The sequence below is a fragment of the Nicotiana attenuata genome, chromosome 2 (genome assembly GCF_001879085.1).
Source record: "Nicotiana attenuata strain UT chromosome 2, NIATTr2, whole genome shotgun sequence".
Classification (NCBI taxonomy): domain Eukaryota; kingdom Viridiplantae; phylum Streptophyta; class Magnoliopsida; order Solanales; family Solanaceae; genus Nicotiana; species Nicotiana attenuata.
In genome coordinates this window covers 84660789-84680434 of record NC_031990.1, presented here as the reverse complement: position 1 = coordinate 84680434, position 19646 = coordinate 84660789, and the positions used below count along the sequence as shown (strand labels likewise).

Sequence of the window (19646 nt, the reverse complement as noted above, 5' to 3'; positions counted from 1 at the left end):
AGAGAACCGACTCAGGTATGTTAAGGCTATCCCTTCTTTCTTTTTGGCATGATTACGATGCAACCAAAACGAGAAAATATACAACTTCCATAAATGACTCTATTCGTAGAAATGCTAGAGATGCTTATGTTCTTGATTCTCCATGTGTCCTATTATTTTATCATCTGTTCATGGGTCTCAGAAGATACGTAAGTTGATAAAGTATAATTCATGACATTAATCAAAGGTATAATGGTCGTATGACGTTCCGAGAGATTTTATTGACGTACTTCTCATGCACTGCATTCATTCATACATGTACATTGACCCATGACCAGATGGCGTTATATACGCGTATATACGTATATATATGTATATGGGATATGGGAAAAGGTTACGGCGTTATATACGCACCATCACCTGATCAGCTTGTATACGTTGATGATTTTGCCCACAGTGGTCGAGATGATATGATGGGATGCCCTCAGAGGCTTGATGAGTTATGAACACAAGCACCTATGCACGGCATGATATTCATACGCATATGCACGACACTATAAGTATTTCATGATTTACAGAGTTATCCAGACTTATAGGTTGGGTCATTTACTCCACGTTTCTTCCATGTCTTTTATATACTTATTTATGTGCCTTACATACTCGGTACATTATTCGTAGTGACGTCCTTTTGTTGGGGACGCTGCATTCATGCATGCAGGTATAGACAATCAGTTTGACGAGCCCTTATATTAGACGAGGTTAGCATTCAACAGTGGATCAATAAGACTCCACCTCATTCGGAGTGCAACAAAGTCTACAAGTCATCGTGTCAAAATTTTGCTACAGACTTATGGGTAGGTCGGTACCCTGTCCCATTTTATGTCAAGTAATCTTAGAGGCTTTGTAGACACAGGTTTATTATGTACACTATGTCAATGGCAAAGGCCTTGACGGCCCATATGTATTCATGTTTTGTGAACGATGGTTCATTGATATAACATTTGCCCACTTACAACTGTACATTACGAGTTATGGCTATGTTGGCTCATGATAGTTACAAAAGGAATGAACGAATTACAGAGTGGTTGCTCGGGCCAATTTTGACACCGGGTGCCAGTCACGCCTCCCAATGCTTGGGGCGTGACACTTAATTTGATTATTTAGAAAATAACGTACATAACCTGCTAGGCTGCGACAATTTTCAGAGATTTTTTTGTTTTTGTTTCGCTATAACGAGTTAAAACACACTAATGATGTAAAATTTTATTAACACTAGCAGTGAATATAATCAAATTAAGATAACTACAGACAATTGCTTATAATTGTGTGTTATCCGTGTAAATATAATCAAATTAAGATAACTATACACTTTCAGCATTTTACTTCCAAACCATTTTGTAAATTATGCTCAATTATTCATTAAGAAAAAAGAAAAAGGAATACACGTAAGGTGGAAAAAAGTAGAGGAATTAGGGCGGTCAAGGAACAGAGAAGACGTAAATTATAAAGAGCAAAGCTGATCTGTGATTCTAACAACCTTTATCATTTATAGCTAATCAAAGATACATCTAAATTGGCAATAAGATTCTTTCCCAGAGGACACAAGCAAACGATGGAAAAATATTTACCATTTCAAATTCTTGATTTGTACCTAGCAATTAACATTGTAATAAAACTTAAATCACACCAATGAATAGAGAAAATGTGTCTCTTATATACAGTTCGATCGCTCAATAATGATTGAGTAATGTATATTCTCGCTTTAATTCATCACTTAATCATAATAAATTAGTGATGTTTTGTGTCAATTATAGGCGTGGAATCTCCATATCTTGCTAGGTGTTTTTTTAAATTGAAATTTGAGTGTAATTTCAAAGAATTTTGAAGAAATTAGCAGTGTAAAAATCAGATTTTATCAACCATTTGGTGGCGAGCATAAGTGTTTGAAGCACCTTTTGAGGTTTGTCTCCATCAGTTTTACACAATATGACGATGGATTATGCTTTCAGGAACAAATATAAGCAACTCAATACAAACAGAAAAGACATTTTTTTTGGGACTGCTATTATTTAGGAGGGTTTTCTTTACTTGTAACAAAAGGATTCCTCAAGTGTGGATATCCCTCTTTCACCTCTAAAGTTACTTTCATTTGTTGACCATCAAATATTTAAACCCCCCAACCAACCCGAGGAGGATACACCTTGCGGCAAGCGGTATCACATGACACCGCTTCATCGAATTTTTTTAAATAAGTATATATAGATAGGATACAAAATAAAATATTGAGTATAAATATAAAAATGACACTGCTTGTCATTATAGTGTTTTATTCATTTTTTTATTTTCTTCGACTGTTGACACCGCTTACCAAAAATCCTGCATACCGCCCCCTCCCCCAATTCCCCCCCACCCCAACTCTATGCGATGATATATCTTTCTCACACTTTAATCCTACTTTCCATGGTCGGCTTTAGATAATCATCCCTGCACTTGGAAAAGAAATTGGCAATTGTAGATAGCCATCTATTTAGTGCTTAAAAGCAAAAAATTCCCTTTGGCTCAACAAAACAGTGTAGGGTCCAAAAATAAGGAAAATTCAGGGTGGGGGCTTCTACTTCTTCTTCTTTTTTTTTTTTTTTTTTTTTTTTTTTTTTTTTTTTTTTTTCCTATTAACTATAGATGATATTGACTTGTTAAAGTTAACCAAGAAGCAAAAACTCTCCCTTAAAAAGGAGATTCTTTACCTGTCCCACAACTTATTAGCTTTTAAATATTCCATGTCCATGTACACAATGATGCGATAAATTGATTCCCTCCATTCTCAAACATTTAATCTCTCCATACAAGCATCTCTTTTTGTTCCTCTCATCTTTCTCTCCTCTCTCTCTCTCCCCCCAAAAATGGCTCAACAGATGGAGGTAAGTCTTGCTTCTACTTCCATATCAACTTTGAACAAATCAAGAATCACATTCATGTAGTTAACACTCACATCTTTTTATGCAGAAACCTAGGGTCACAGAGATACAGGTGAGAATGGACTGTAATGGATGTGTGCAAAAGATCAAGAAAGCTTTACATGGCATCCATGGTGAGTAAGTGATGCTTGAAGTACTAATTCTTTCTCTTAATTGCTAATTCCTTTCTTCATCTCTCCAATAAGATGTTACAATATTCTATGTGTGTTCGGTGTTTTTACAGGTATTTATGATCTCTATATAGATTTTCCTCAGCAAAAGATTACTATAGTAGGATCAGCAGATCCTGAAAAAATAGTAAAAGCACTAAAGAAGACAAGAAAGAGTGCTATTGTTTGTTCCCACATAGAACAAGCAGAACCTCCAACAGAGCCAGAGGAACCTGCACCAGCTGAGAATGAAGCACCGCCCCCCGAGTCTAGCAATCCTCCAACAGAAGCTCCACCAGCTGAAGAACCGCCGAAAGAACCGCCAAAAGATCCACCGACACAAGAAACTCAACAAGCAGAGGAGAAACAAATACATGATGAGGGTGCTGACAATACCAAAAGGCAACCAGACCAACCCTCTAAACCTAGAGACGTCGAAGAAGTTCATGTAATATACCACTATCCACCAGACTACGGTTACAGACACAACTTTAGCCAGGGAATGAGCAGTCACGAGCCACCCCGGGATCATGGATACAGATACAACTATGGTCAGACCATGATCCATGAGCCACCCCGGGACCCTCGTTACAACAGATACAACTACGGCCCGAGTATGAGCCAAGAGCCACCCAGGGACCATGGTTACAACAGATACAACTATGGTCAGAGTATGAGCTATGAGCCACTTAACTACAGCCGGAGCATGATCCATGAAGCTCCTCCGGGAAACACTGGCTACAGAAATAATCATGTTCGTCCTACTGGTCCAGAATTCAGACCTGAGGCGCCGCCACCAGGTCAACCACCAGTTTATGTGGCTCACAGCTACAATAGCTACCAACCATCACCTTATGTGACTGGATATGAGTACATCAGGTCACCACCAAGATACACACAATATACTAGGCCAGAGCATTACTCTGAGGACTATCACTATGGAAACGATGGCAATGGAACAATCGGCTCAGTTTTCAGTGATGAAAATCCAAATGCATGCACAATAGCTTAAGGAGGATGAGCAAAATGGTTTGCAAGGGAAGCAAGTAATTTTATTTTTTGTTTCACCTGTAAGAGAGAAAGATGCCTAACAAATTCCAGATGATTCGTAAAGTAACTCTCAACAAACAAAAATAAAGCAACTACATGTGAAAATGCTGAGAGTAATGAGATTCTTGACTTCAAAAGCAAAAAGGGAATATATCCTCCACTCCATCTCTACAAGGCTAATTCAGACCACCTGGCATTCATTTCCTGAAGAAGAATACTAATAAATCTCCTTTATTCTTGGAATTTATTCCTCAGCTTTACATTTAAAAATTTAGCCATGCTTGAAAGCTTCATTCTTTTCTGCCAAAATACAGAAAGTTGAACTTGACTATGAGATGGAGAAATAAAGGAATTTGGTGATCTCTTTTTTAATCTGTGCAAGAAAAAGTTTTGTATTTTCCATTTGAATGGCTCAACCTATTATCGGCTTTGCAAAATCTGAGCAATTACATTTCCTGCTGAACATATATCTTTAGGCAGGAAAATGCAGATACCAATTGGCGGATATCAATTCTCAGAAAAGGGATAAGCTGATCACCCAAAACATCTAAAGCTTACCCATGCCAATCCGCAATTATAGCCAGATGCAACTTGCAAGAAAAGATGTACTAGAAAACTAGCCAGAAAAGCAGGACTTTTACCATTTAGTCACTAATTCTGATAGAAATAAAGTAGCTAGAATCCCTCACAAAATTGTAATCCAGGCTGTTAATCACAAGATATCTCAAATTAACGAACATTCAAATAACACATAAATGTGACAACACTGCTTGCACCAATGTAATACATAGATTCAATCCCACCTGGTAACACTCTTTTGAGTGCATATTGATTAGTTGCCCTAGCGAAAGGACTCAGTAGAGACACAACCCCCGTACTACATTATGAGCAGAGGAATTCCTTTATGTTAGGTGGATCAAATTCAAAATGAAAGAGAATATTGATGAAATTATAGATTCTTCGAAAACCGATCAAAATCTTACATGTCAAGATTCAACATTGCACAACATAATTTGGATAATGACTCATTTTGTTCAATTTCAACCTTAACTTTTACAGAAAATGGATGAAAATTGAATAGTAGCTCTTACATTGTTGTTTCAAGCAATAGGGAAATTGTTTAACAGAAATTTTTTCCAACCAAGATCACAAAGTCACCGACAAATGTATTACCATATGATCCCTTTTTCCTTTGGATAACTTTTTGCGCTTTGTCTTTCCTTTTTGTTGATAAGATATCGTTTCAACTAGAGCAAACCAAGAATAAGAGATCACAAGCATAAGTAGCCGAGTGCAGTCAATTTCTGGTTTAGATCAACCTGATACGACGTATAACAGGCACTTAAGTGAAGGAGAAGCATGCAACCTGTTTGCCACAAAGAACTTGACTTCAAAATACCAACAAAATGTAATATGCAATTACTGAATGTGTTATGAACTATTGCAAGGAATGGGACTTGAGTCCCACATCGGTGTTGATGTGGGGTTTATATAGCCTTGGGCTCTCCCACCTTAATAGCTAGCTTTTGGGGTGTGATTCTCCCTAGGTTCTATCATTTGGTATCAGAGCAGTTCCTGGCCCTACAACCATGACCATTACAGAAACAAGGTCGAAGTCCATGGAAGATAGTCTAAAGAAGCTGGGAGCACAATTACAGAACCATATTACAGAGGAAAATAAGAAGGCTGAGTCTACAGATGCCAAAATTGATGAATTGGCAAGGAAGTTCGATGTGTTGATGGAGAAATTGTTGCCCAATCATGCAGGAATATTGGGGAGTGCTCCAATGGAGATCCTTCAGCAAGGAGAACCAGGAAATAGCCTTAGAAGGGAGGAGATCCCTGTTGTTTTGCCAAATGATCGAAATCACCATCACAGCTACAATTCTATGGTGGAGTTTCCCTATTTCGATGGTGCTGTGGGAGCTGACCCTTGTTCATGGTTGAGGAAATGTGAGAGGTATTTCCATTATAACCATGTAACCCTGCCAGAACAGAAGCTTGAAGAAGCAGTGCTGCATCTCAATGGAAGGGCAGAAGCATGGTACTTTTCCTATCAGTTAAGCAAAGGAAATGTCAGATGGCCAGAATTCTGTGAAGAAATCTGTAAAAGATTCCAAGATGCAGACAACAGTAAATTCAATCTAATTGGTGAATTTAAGAAATAGAACAAAAGGGAACAGTTAATGAATATCTGGAGAAGTTTGAGGATTTAAAGGCTTGGGTTCTAATTAGAAGCCCTACAATACCAGAGGAGTTTTTCTTAAAATTCTTTGTAGAAGGCCTAAAGGAGGATATAAAGCATACAGTGAAGATGTAGAATCCCTACAACCTAGGTCAAGCTGTAGAAAAGGCCAGGCATCAGGAAAAGGTGATTGAAACTTGGAACAAGAAGGGAAAGGGCCCTTGGGGTAGAGGATCAACCTATGGGAATCAGCAACAGACAAATATTCACACTCCAATTTTGGGAACTAAGGGGGCAGGGCCAGCAAATTACTCTGCTCCAGGAAACAAGGGATTTGATAACAGAAGGAATAATGGGTTGTGTTGGAAGTGGTGGAGACAAGTATTTTCCTGGTCATGTGTGTAAGCAAAAACAAATCAATGCCATGGCTGCTGCTGAAGACCAGGCTATATTAGAGGCAGTGGAAGAAGAAGGATCTGGAGGAGAGGGCAATTCAGACAATCAGATAGAGGAAGAAGTCATGGATGAGGCTATTAGCCTCAATGCTCTCTCTGGGACTGAGGTTCCAAACACAATTAAGCTAAGAGGGAAGTCCAAGAAAAACTCAATAACTATTCTATTGGACTCAGGAAGCACCCACAACTTCCTAGACATAGAAACAGCTAAGAAGATAGGTTGCACAATTACAGAATCTACTCCTATGAGGATCACTGTGGCAAATGGTAATTACCTTATGAGTAGGCATGCCTGTCACAGGTTCAAATGGGCAATTCAAGGGGTGGAGTTTGAGGATTCTGTGAGGCTAGTAAGGCTAGGAGGGAATGATATGATGTTAGGGGGGGGGATTGGATGAAAGGCCATAACCCAGTACTGCTAGACTTTACAAGGTTCAGGTCACTCACAAGGGCAAAAGAGTGGAACTCAAGGGTATTTACAGTCAAGGGGAACTCAAGAGCATGTCAGCTAATGGAGTTAAACACTTATTGAAGAAAGGACAAGCTATTTGGGCTCACCTGTTTACTTTGACTGCAGAGGAAGTAAACGAGCAGGAGCAGGTACCTGCTGTGATACAGCAAGTTTTGAAGCAGTTCCCTGATGTATTTGAGGAGCCAACCAGCCTTCCACCCAAGAGGAATCATGATTATTACATTCCCCTGAAACCAAACACAACACCAGCCAGCATAAGGCCTTACAGGTACAATTTCTTTCAAAAGAATGAGATTGAGAAACAAGTCAATGAAATGCTAGCAAATGGAATAATATAGCCTAGCCGTTCCCCTTTTTCATCACCAGTACTTTTAGTCAAAAAGAAAGATGGCAGTTGGAGATTCTGTATTGATTATAGATCCCTTAATAATATGACTGTTAAGGACAAATGTCCCATTCCATTAGTTGATGATTTAATGGATGAATTACATGGGTCCTGTATTTACTCTAAAATTAATTTGAGAGCTGGTTATCATCAAATCAGAATGGGGGAGGTGGATGTGTATAAAACAGCTTTTAGAATACATTTAGGGCACTATGAGTTTAAGGTTATGCCCTTTGGTCTAACCAATGCCCCTGCTACATTTCAATCCCTCATGAACCATGTGTTTAAAGCTTATTTGAGGAAGTTTGTGTTAGTTTTCTTTGATGATATATTAGTCTATAGTGCCTCATTATTGGAGCACAAACAACACCTTGAAAGGGTACTGGAATTACTGAGAAAAGAACAACTATATGCTAAACTTTCCAAAATGCTCTTTTGGACAGTCCAAGGTAGAGTACCTGGGACATATCATTACTGGGGAAGGTGTAGCTACAGATCCTTCCAAAATAGAGGCTATGACTAATTGGCCTGTGCCTATGTCCATAAAAGCTTTAAGGGGTTTTCTGGGGTTAACAGGCTACTACAGGAGGTTTGTAAAATCCTATGGTGTCATTAGTAGACCCCCTAACCAGTCTACTGAAGAAGAATTCTTTCCAGTGGTCCATAGAAGCTGACTCTGCCTTCTCAGCATTGAAGCAGGCAATGTCTTCTGCACCTGTGTTAGCCCTGGCAGATTTCACAAAGACCTTTATTGTGGAGACTGATGCTTGCTCAACAGGGATGGGGGTTGTACTAATGCAGGAAGGCAGACCCTTGGCATTTTTCAGCAAGGCCCTTGGGCCTAGACACATAGGCTTATCTACCTATGAAAAGGAATACATGGCTGTGCTATCAGCTGTAGATAAATGGAGACACTATCTACAGGGAGGGCATTTTATTATTAGAACAGATCACCAAAGCTTAAAGTATCTGTTAGAGCAAAGGGTGACTACTGCCTTCCAACAAAGGGGTCTGGCCAAGCTACTTGGGTTAGACTATGAAGTCCAGTACAAGAAAGGAATAGAGAACAGAGTTGCAGATGCATTATCTAGGAGAGGAGAAGAGGAGCCATTCCTATGTGCCATTACTACTACCAATCCAACTTGGATGGAGGAGATTGTACAAAGTTATGAACATGATCCTATGGCTTTACAGTTGATAACTGAGTTGATCACCCATCCCCTCAACAAACCAGATTTTTCCTTACAGCAGGGAATCATCAGGTTCAAACAAAAAATTTGGGTGGGAAGAAATACTGATCTCAGGGCTAAAATCTTTGAGGTGTTCCATCAATCACCCTTGGGGGTCATTCTGGTCTGCAGGGTACATACAGGAGAGTTCAGATGGGGTTCTATTGGCCAAAGATGAAGGAAGACATACAGAAATGGGTTGCTGAGTGTGATGTATGCCAGAGGGTAAAGACTGAACATGTGCACTATCCAGGCCTACTACAACCCTTACCCATTCCTGAAGGACCATGGCAAGATATATCCATGGATTTCAATGAAGGCCTGCCTTATTCTGAGCATAAAAGTTCTATTTTGGTAGTGGTGGACAGACTTACTAAATATGGCCATTTTATTCCTCTCAAACACCCTTACACAGCTAAGGAAGTTACAGATGTTTTCTTAAAGGAGGTGTACAAGTTACATGGGCTGCCCAAATCTATAGTAACTGATAGGGATCCCCTATTTACTAGTCAATTCTGGCAGCAGATGTTTAAATCCATGGGAACCAGACTCAACATGACTACTGCCTATCATCCACAGTCCGATGGTCAAATGGAGAGACTTAATAGGTGCCTAGAGTCCTACCTCAGGGCCATGATTTTTTACAATCCTAAACACTGGCTCAAATGGCTCCCATTAGCTGAGTGGTGGTACAATACTAACTACCACACAACCCTTAAAGCCACACCATTTGAGGCTGTTTATGGTTACCCACCTCCTCAGATTCCCATGGGCTCCCTCCCACACTCCACTCACACTACTGTAGGGGCTACACTTGCTCAGAGGCAGACTATGTTACAACACTTGAAGGAAAATCTACAAATGGCCCAAGCTCGAATGAAGTTTTTTGCAGACAAAAATCGGACTGACAGGAATTTAAATGAGGGAGATTGGGTTTACTTAAAGCTACAACCTTACAAGCAAGCTTCAGTAGCAGTCAGAAAAAATCTGAAACTCAGTGCAAAATACTATGGTCCCTATAAAATCATACAGAAGATTGGCACAGTGGCTTACCGCTTAGAGCTTCCAACAGGCTCTCAGATCCACCAAGTGTTTCACGTGTCCCAGCTCAAGAAACGCATAGGACCTGATGTGGTGGCTCAGCCCCAACCTCCTAGTTGTGGACAAGACGGGCGCTTGATGGTTCAGCCGGTGGCTATTCTCCAACGTCGAATTGTCAAGGTGAATAATGCGGCAGAAGTCAAGGTTCTTGTTCAGTGGTCGAACCTGGGAGCTGATGAAGCGACTTGGGAAGACTGGGGGTACATCAAAGGCTAGTTTCCTAACTTTGTGGCTCAACTCCGGCCTTGAGGACAAGGCCAATTTGGACAAGGGGGTATTGTTATATCTGAAAGAGATTCTCTTAATTGGAGAAGGAGTAAAATTAGGGTTCAGATTTGGAAAGTGAGCATTTTACACGTGTGGTGTTAGCTGCATGAATCAAATGGTTGAGATTAGAAGTTAGCTTAATAAATGAAGGGCCTAGATTAGTTCGTAGAATATTGGACTGTTAGTTAGCTAGTGGGGTTGTAACAAAATTAGTTAGTGGGCTGGCAATTGGGCTTTATATTCCTAAAAGCTGGACAGATTGAGGCAGGCAATTATCTGGTAATTCATTTCCCTCCTCTTTTCTTCGTTTCTCTCTTCTCTTCTCTCTTCTTTTCTCTTTCTCACTCAATCTTTCATTTCTCAGGTAACTGCCATTGAAGTTCGAGTTCAAGCTTGGAAAGTAGTTTGATTGTACTACTGAATTGTAACCCAGCTGAATTCATTAATAAAAACTCGAATTTCCTTCTTTTGCAATTAGTTTCTCATTCAAGTATTACAATTGTAGTCCATGTGCAGATGTTAGGAACAACTAATCTACCTCATGCTGACTGTATGGAGCGCAAGGATGAAGTATGGTTTTCCCTGTTTTTACTAGTCATTTTCAATGTACTAATGTCGTCTCCATGTGCATATAGCAAGACTTATCTATATTCTGATACAACCTAGGGAGAACCACACCCCAAAAGCTAGCTATTAAGGCGGGAGAGCCCAAGGCTATATAAACCCCACATCAACACCGATGTGGGACTCAAGTCCCATTCCTTGCAATAGTTCATAACAAACCACCACGCTCTGCACCCGTCGTCCTCGACGGCTGTGCGCTAGACATTTCTAGCCCCGGGCGAACACTGCAATACCGGCGTCACCATCCAAGGCACGGTGGGCACAGAGGGTGGTGGATGGCTCTGATACCATATGTAATACTTGAATGAGAAACTAATTGCAAAAGAAGGAAATTCGAGTTTTTATTAATGAATTCAGCTGGGTTACAATTCAGTAGTACAATCAAACTACTTTCCAAGCTTGAACTCGAACTTCAATGGCAGTTACCTGAGAAATGAAAGATTGAGTGAGAAAGAGAAAAGAAGAGAGAAGAGAAGAGAGAAACGAAGAAAAGAGGAGGGAAATGAATTACCAGATAATTGCCTGCCTCAATCTGTCCAGCTTTTAGGAATATAAAGCCCAATTTCCAGCCCACTAACTAATTCTGTTACAACCCCACTAGCTAACTAACAGCCCAATATTCTATGAACTAATCTAGGCCCTTCATTTATTAAGCTAACTTCTAATCTCAACCATTCGATTCATGCAGCTAACACCACACGTGTAAAATGCTCACTTTCCAAATCTGAAACCTAATTTTACTCCTTCTCCAATTAAGAGACTCTCTTTCAGATATAACAACAATGGTGTTTTCATCATGTGTTGTTAGGGTTTTGCCTGAATTTCTAATCTATTAGGACTCTCTTTCTAGAAGGAATGGAAAAAGACTCCTAAAAGGATTAAATCTCCTTAATGTCTTATCCTTTTCTTGGAAGACAAGTTTTGCACATCTATAAATTAAGGATCTCTGCTTCTCACAAGAAAATAAAAATAAAATAAAATATCCACATTGTAGTCATTAAAGAATTTTGTTTAGGGGGAGATTTTTCTCTCGATAGTTTTTCTTCTTTTAGATTAGTTTTATCATATGTAGGTCAATTGACCAAACCATTATAAACTATTATGCTTAGTTTAGTATATTTTTCTTTTATCGTCTGATTTATCGTCCACCAAGCTTTGTATTGTTAGTTTCCGCATGCACCATGTTATTTCGATCCCAACAAGTGGTATCAGAGCCAATGGTTCAGAGTCAACGGTTGAACGAGGTTGAAGACAAATTCAATGCGTGTTTAGATCAAGACGATAATGAAGATTTATTCAACATGCTACATGTGGCGATAAATTTACAACCACAATTGTATTCAAAACGCCTGCCGCTGCATCTTTATTAGAATAAAAATCTTTCTAACCCATATTTTGGCCGCTTTTGACCAATGTCAGTTTTAAGTCATGCCTACTTGCAACGCATGAGTTCCAATGCCAGTTTTAACTCACGCTTCTTTTTAATGCATGAGCTTCTTTTACCCCATGTTTATTCTTAACACGTGGGCTCCTTTTAGCCCATACTTGTGCTTCTTTTAACCAATACAAAGATTTTCAACCTATACCGGTTTTTAATCATGGCAAGCAGCAGTGATGAAGATTATGTGAAGAAGGTGAATCAACTTTGTCAAGAAAATTCAGGCCAAGGGGAGATTGTTAGGGTTTTGCCCTGAATTTCTAATCTATTAGGAATCTCTTTCTAGAAGGAATGGAAAAAGACTCCTAAAAGGATTAAATCTCCTTAATATGTCTTATCCTTTTCTTGGAAGACAAGTTTTGCACATCTATAAATTAAGGATCTCTGCTTCTCACAAGAAAACAAAAAAAAAAATCTACATTGTAATCATTAAAGAATTTTGTTTAGGGGGAGATTTTTCTCTCGATAGTTTTTCTTCTTTTAGATTAGTTTTATCATATGTAGGTCAATTGACCAAACCATTATAAACTATTATGCTTAGTTTAGTATATTTTTCTTTTGTCGTCTTATTTATCGTCCACCAAGCTTTGTATTGTTAGTTTCCGCATGCACCATGTTGTTTCGATCCCAACATGTCTATCACAGGGTAACAGTGGAATCAGATAATTTCTGATCACACAAAATGATCAAGAAGGAAACTAAAACTTCATGGAAGATACAAGAAGACATCAAAGCCCAAATGAGCATGCAAGCAAATATGGTTCAAAGATGTCTTAATATGCAATGTCTTGTTCTATATTTGTCAAAAGTAACAGAATTTAATAGCACTTGAGAAAAATGCATAGAGAACTCTTACTAGTTACTAGTTACACGGCGGTGTTCATATGAGCTTTTATGCCTTCGTTATTATTGCATCCTTGGATCCTTTCGGGAAAATGGGCCAAACTAGGCTTTCAATGTAGACGCTTGCCTCAAATGATGTATCACAGTTGGTAACCTCTAGATATCTCAATGACTCATCCTTTGGATTGTAAACCATGAAAGTTGATACAAACTGAAACAAAAATTCACCTTTGTTTGACATACAAAAAGGAGGATAAAAGAGAAAACGCACAAGATCAGCAGGATGATTGATGTTAAACATTTTTGTCCAAGATTCTTTAACCCCATACTTCTTCATAATCCACAAATCTACGTGAGTTGTCATTCTCTGATAATAACAAAACAAAGAAAGATCACCTCCCAAAACTCCCAGTGACAGCCTAAAATTAAGTTTTCCTTCTCCATAGCAGGGTTGCTCAACTTTTCCCCATTTCCCATCAGCCAAATCAATACAAATGATGTCCCAGCCATGAGCAGTCTTAGTAATCCAATGAAGCTTGCCATTCACAAACTTACCACACCTACTGAGTAGCACCCCACTCCTAGAAACATGGATACTTGTCCAAGAATCACTCTTTAGACTATATATATTGACCTCAGTAAAATATAAACTATCAACAAACATATTACGGAAAATAGCCACAACCTTATAATCATCATGAAACTCGTCATATCCAAAACCAAACATTAAATAGTAACCACACATCAATGTAGCGGTAGAATCAGGCAATTTCTTGAATTTCCTAATTGATGTATTCCAGATAAACAAGTCTTGTTCCCCAATGATAAGACAAATCAAACCATTGACAGAACCCACAATCTCAACAGTTTTACGAGGTTTTCTCATAGGATTATCGAAGTCACATACCCTAGTAACAGATTCATAAATTAAAGAACTAAGGTAACAATGCTTAAAATGGTACTCAGCTCGAGAAGAACTCAACATAAGCCTATGGTGGGTGTATTCCTTGTTATTAGCAGATAGAGAGAGATGGGTCTTGACAAAATCAGGGCTAGAAATTAAATCAAGCCAAGATTTTGAAACACACCACATTTGCAAGATGTATTTCACTGGTAGCTTTAGGAGTATTTCAGATGTAACGACCCGACCGGTCGTTTTGAGCTCTAGGGCCATGAGCAGCTTCACTTCAGGTATTATGACTTGTACGCATGGTCGGAATTAAATTCCGGGGAATTCGGAGTTGATTTGGAAAGGGAATTCTCATTTCGGAAGCTTTAAGTTCAAAGAATTGACTAAGATAGGATTTCAGAGTAAACGACCTCGTAATCGGGATCTGAAGGTTCCAGTAGGTTCGTATGATGATTTCGGACTTGGGCGTATGCCCGGATCGGGTTCTGGATGACCCGGGAGCGTTTTGGCGCCTATTGTGGAAGTTAGCATTTTGGAAGAAATTTCATAAGTTTGGGTTGAAGTGAATTTCAGTGTTATCGATGTCCGTTTGGGATTCCGAGTCTGGGAGTAGCTCCTTATGGTGATTCTCGAGTTGGGAGCTCGATCGAAAGTGAATTCGGAGGTTCGTGGGTCATTTTGGAGCCATTTGGCTAAGGATGGAAATTTGAAGGTTTTTGAGAAGTTTGACCGGAAGTGGACTTTTTGATATCGGGGTCGGAATCAGATTCCGAAAGTTAGAGTAGGTCCGTAATGTCAAATATGACTTGTGTGCAAAATTTGAAGTCAATCGGACGTGATTTGATAGGTTTAAACATCGAAAGTAGAAGTTTGAAATTCTAAAGTTCATAAAGCTTGGATTGGAGGTCGATTCATGATTTTAGCGTTGTTTGATATGATTTGAGGCCTCGAGCAAGTCTGTAAGGTGTTTTGGGACTGGTTGGTATAGTTGGTTGGGGTCCTGGGGGCCTCGGGTGGATTCCGGTGGTTAAGAGATCGAATTTGGAGTTTGAAGAAGAGTTGAAGTTGCTGGTTGCTTATGTAACCCCACCTGCGAGACTAGGGCCGCAGGTGCGGAGCCGCAGAAGCGGCCCTATGGTCGCAGATGCGGTATTGGTGGAAGAGAGCTGGGATCGTTTTGCCGCAGATGCGGGACCGCATCTGCGGAAGAGAGGGCACAGAAGCGGAATGGGCTGGGGAGCCCCGGACCGCAGAAGCGGCAATTGGTCTCACACCTGCGGAACCGCAGAAGCGGTCAAGTGACCGCAGGTGCGGAAAGTGCTGGAGGCAGTGAGTGTTTTTAAAAATCGGGATTTGGCCATTTTCTCTCATATTTTCTTGGCTTGGGCGATTCTTGGAGGGTTTCAAGAGGGGATTTTCATTATCAACGATAAGTTTGGAGCGTTGTGCGTCAATTTGAGTCTTCGGAAGGGCGTGGAAGGCCGGTCATGGATCTTCGGAGCGAGGTGAGTCTCCTTTCTAACTTTGTGAGAGGGAATTGTCCCCATAGGTGAAATAATTAGTTATGCGCTCCTATTTGTGGGGCTACGTACGCACGAGGTGACGTGAGTCCGTGCGTAGCTGCTAATATGTGTAAGTCCGGTTAGTCTAGGATCCAAAAGCATGTTATACTTGGAATATTTGCAACCTTATTGACAGTTGAATCGCTTAAATCCTATCAAAGTGGTAAATGAACTTCTAAAAAGAATTAAACTTCATTTTTCTAAATTGTTAAAAAAGAATTTGGTTTTCTTTGGATAATTGTTTCCTGATAACTTCTTGATTAATTGTTTGTACGTGTTTAAATTCTGGAACGGGCCGAACGCCTCGGTAGATTAAATAGATGCATCTATGGTTCGCGCCTTTCGACCCTCGGCAGTGCACATTTTACATTTATGTTGGATCGGACCGTACGATCACGGCATGAGTTGCGCATGCTTGTATTGCTTGCCTTGATATTTATTGATACTGATATCTGCTCTCCCGACTTGAGAGAATTGTTAATTAGTGGATTGTGAATCCGGAGACTTTCAATAAAAAGGAACCTTGACCTGTTTGTGACTCATTCGAATTTACTGTTGTTCTTAATAAATCCATGATTTATCGCATTAATAATATTATTATTGGACCATTAGTAAGTATCGAAGTTGCCATCTCGTCTCTACTTCTTCGAGATTAGGCGGGATACTTACTGAGTACACGTTGTTTTCGTACTCATGCTACACTTGATGTGCATTTTGTTGCACAGGTGTAGGTACTTCTAGTGGCCTACTGGGCGTTGCAGTATGGGTGACACGGAGATTAGGTGAGCTGTATTTCCTCGAGGCGACCCGCAGCTAGTATAGTCTCTCTCAGAATTTCATTTACTTTATGTCCAATTTGTGTTCCGGACAGCTGTTGTACTTTATTCAATTTCTTAGAAATTTGCTCATGCACTTGTGACACCGGGTTCGGGATGGTAATAAAGTATTTTGTATTAGCTGCTTATCATTTAATTTGATTTGAGACGGTTATCTTTTTAATTGGTAAATTTAAAAGAAAATCATAGATTTCAAGAGTATTAAAACGAGAATTTAATTAAGTATTTTGGTTGTCTTGCCTGACAGTGGTGTTCGGCGCCATCACAACTCTTAATGGATTTTGGGTCGTGACATCAGAGATGAGCTCTGCTGGCAGAATAGGGATTTTTAAGCTCGATTCTTGCACTGAAGTTGATGAAAATTGAGAATGGTTAGGGGGTTTTCTCTGCTTTGAGTGTAGACGGGAGGCTTCATCTCCCTCAGTTTCCATTTCGGTTGCGCTCAAATTTGAGCTCTTGGAGTGGAGAAGACTAACAGGTTCCGTTGAAGTGGAAGAAAATTGAGCAGGATTAGTGTGTTTGCTCCGCTTTGGCCGTAGATGGGAGGCTTCATCTCACTCAAATTCCATTAGGACTGCACAATTTAAGCTGTTGGAGAAGAATACCAGGTTTTGATGTCTTTTCGTGCAAATATTTACACGTTTTTTTTTCCTTCTCTGTTTCTGATATTTTTTCTTAAAATAAAATGGAGTATTAAATGTCTAATACGTTTAGGGTTCGTTTGGCACTATGGATAAATAAAAATAATCCCAGATAAGAATTTTCTTAGGGGTCGTATGACACAATGATGTAATAATGAATATCCTGGGTGGAATATCACATGGGATTAGTTATACCACCTTCTATATGGGATAACTAATCCCATCATTTTAGTATAAAAATTATCTCGGGATTAGCTGATGCCTCAAACCAAACATGGGATAAGATTAATCTCAAACTTTATTCCCGGATTATTATTCTTATCCCATGTACTAAACCACCCCTTTTTTGAGTTTTACACCTGGTGTAAATAAATTTCAGGATTAAAAATAGTACCGGAATAACTTCTATGTGCCGGAGGGTAAAACAATAATTCTTTGATAAGTTATCCTAAAATAAAACAATAAAATTGATAATCTCAAAATTAATACAACATAAAATAAACAAAAATTAACTAATCCCAACATAACTAATCCCAATATAACTATCCCAGCATAACTTGTCTTCAAACCAAATTACCCATGTACTTGAGTGACTATTTAGGGGTGTAGTATAATGGGTAAAAACTTATCCATTCCAACATTTAATAAATCTATCAATGCAAAATATATACCTTTTATACATGTATTTATCACCTAATCATGCTTAAATAATTTGAATTCACACTTTAATTAGTAACGAATAACATTAAATTGCTTGATTTGAAGTAAATATCGAGTATGAATAAGTGTTTATCATTAAAACAACTGCAAAAAATTTGCATGATTTTTTATAGAATTAGATTATAGCTAATATAGATATTAATATAATTTAGTAACTAAACATAGATTTTTTATTATAATTAAATCAGTTGAAGCAACTTTTTTTTATAAAAAAGTAATATCAATGTGTATTCAATAGTAAAGAAAATATAAAGTTTTATCATAAGTCATTAAGCTTTCGATACTTTCTTGAAGGCAAAAGCATTTAAGAGAAGAGACAACAAAAATATGATATGTAGTTAATCAAATATCCTTTTCATCGTTCCATTGAATAATCTTAACATTTTCAGTTCAAAAATCTGCCAAAGAATCCATAACGATGTAATCAAAGAATCGTTAACTATAGTAGGTAACCTTTAGACTTGTTTAGTTTAATCTTCCAAGTGCCATTTTTGAGATCCTTGTGAAACCATTAATTAACTATACTAGGTAACCTTTAGACTTGTTTAGTTTTGTTGCTTAACCAAAAAACAATTTATCTTTATATGTATGTATACAGTCAAAATCATATGCACCCGATCTATAGGCTCGAGATTCCGTTCTAGACCCGAGTCCGGGCGAGGTCAAGTTCGAAACCGGTGGGCCAGATTCGAGCTCGAAGACAGAGTGCAATGCCCGGAGATAAGAGTTCGAGGAATGCCGAGGCCAAGTGTACTTGACCCCGAAATAGTACCGTTATGACAGAATGAGCTAGATTCCTGCCACGTCCCCAAGATCATGGCGCAAATCCCGGAATAAGATTGTACGATTTCGTACTAGGCGGTTAGACACCTATAACAAGAATATTCCCTACTGTAAATAGGAATATTCTTTATTTAGGGATCTCCTATTATAAAAAGGGGACCCCAATCATTTATAACATCATCTTATCACTGAGCAAAAAATATACTCTCTACATGTTTCGCCTACTGTTCATCAGCATTGTCCTTTAGCTCTATTGTTCTTACTTTACTCTTATTATTTAATTGTTCTTATCATTCCAAGCCTACCTCGAGGTCACTGAGCTCGAGGTCACTGTTGTTGAGTAACATTGGTTTGATTCACTTTTCTCTGTCATTTCTACTTCATACTTGATAACAACACGATATGAGATTCAAGAATTACTAAGAAAAACAAGAAAATCAAGAAACGTGCGGAAGCTAAAAAAAATAAAGAAACAAAAAAGGACGGAAAATTAAAGATAGATTGAATTCAAGAAAGAGTTTCTTGAATTCAAGAAGTCTATTCTTGAAGTTGAATCCTAACAACAACAATTAGCTAACAAAGAACTAATCGCCTTTGGTAGAGAATTAAAAATAAGAGATAGATTGTGAAACCCGACCCTTTAGAATAACAAGAACAACAATAAGCCTAAACTTATCACCTTTCTTGAATACCTAGAAGTGATCTAAGATTTCGAAAGAGTTTAATCTTACCACCTTAAGTTGAGTCTTGAAGGTTGAAGAATAAATCCAAGAGTAGCCACACACAAGAGTGCAAGAAAAATCTCATAATTTTTATTGATAATAGTCTAAGTCTAAAAGCAAAGAAGATACCCATTTATATAGGGAAGGGGTCACGAAATTCTACCTAAAAAAACAAGGAAATAAAGTCCTAAACTACTTTGGACAACATGTCCAACTACCATAGGAAAAGGTAAAACTCTAGGAAACAAAAACCAAGTCAATCTTGGAAAGTAATTCCAATTATCTTAGGAAAAGAAAAACAAAAAGGTTTTGTTTTTCTT

The 19646-nt window shown here is 38.7% G+C and overlaps 2 protein-coding genes across 3 annotated transcripts; one reads left to right on the top strand and one right to left on the bottom strand.

The window, feature by feature from the left end:
* On the top strand, positions 2779-4595 carry LOC109214205 (early nodulin-75-like). Of its 2 annotated transcripts, none has more exons than XM_019378107.1 (3): positions 2779-2897; positions 2983-3067; positions 3178-4595. In XM_019378107.1, the coding sequence occupies exons 1-3, from the start codon at positions 2880-2882 to the stop codon at positions 4113-4115; spliced, it is 1041 nt and encodes a 346-aa protein (XP_019233652.1). In that variant the 5' UTR covers positions 2779-2879; the 3' UTR covers positions 4116-4595. The 2 variants fall into 2 exon arrangements, with proteins under 2 accessions (XP_019233652.1, XP_019233659.1); XM_019378114.1 differs by having other exon boundaries at positions 2983-3071.
* LOC109214195 (F-box/kelch-repeat protein At3g23880-like) lies at positions 5132-14285 on the bottom strand. Its single transcript, XM_019378097.1, has 3 exons — positions 13166-14285; positions 7352-7492; positions 5132-5519 (listed from the first exon to the last, which is right to left on the bottom strand). Exon 1 carries the CDS (start codon positions 14243-14245, stop codon positions 13202-13204), a length of 1044 nt encoding a protein of 347 aa, XP_019233642.1. The 5' UTR covers positions 14246-14285; the 3' UTR covers positions 5132-5519; positions 7352-7492; positions 13166-13201.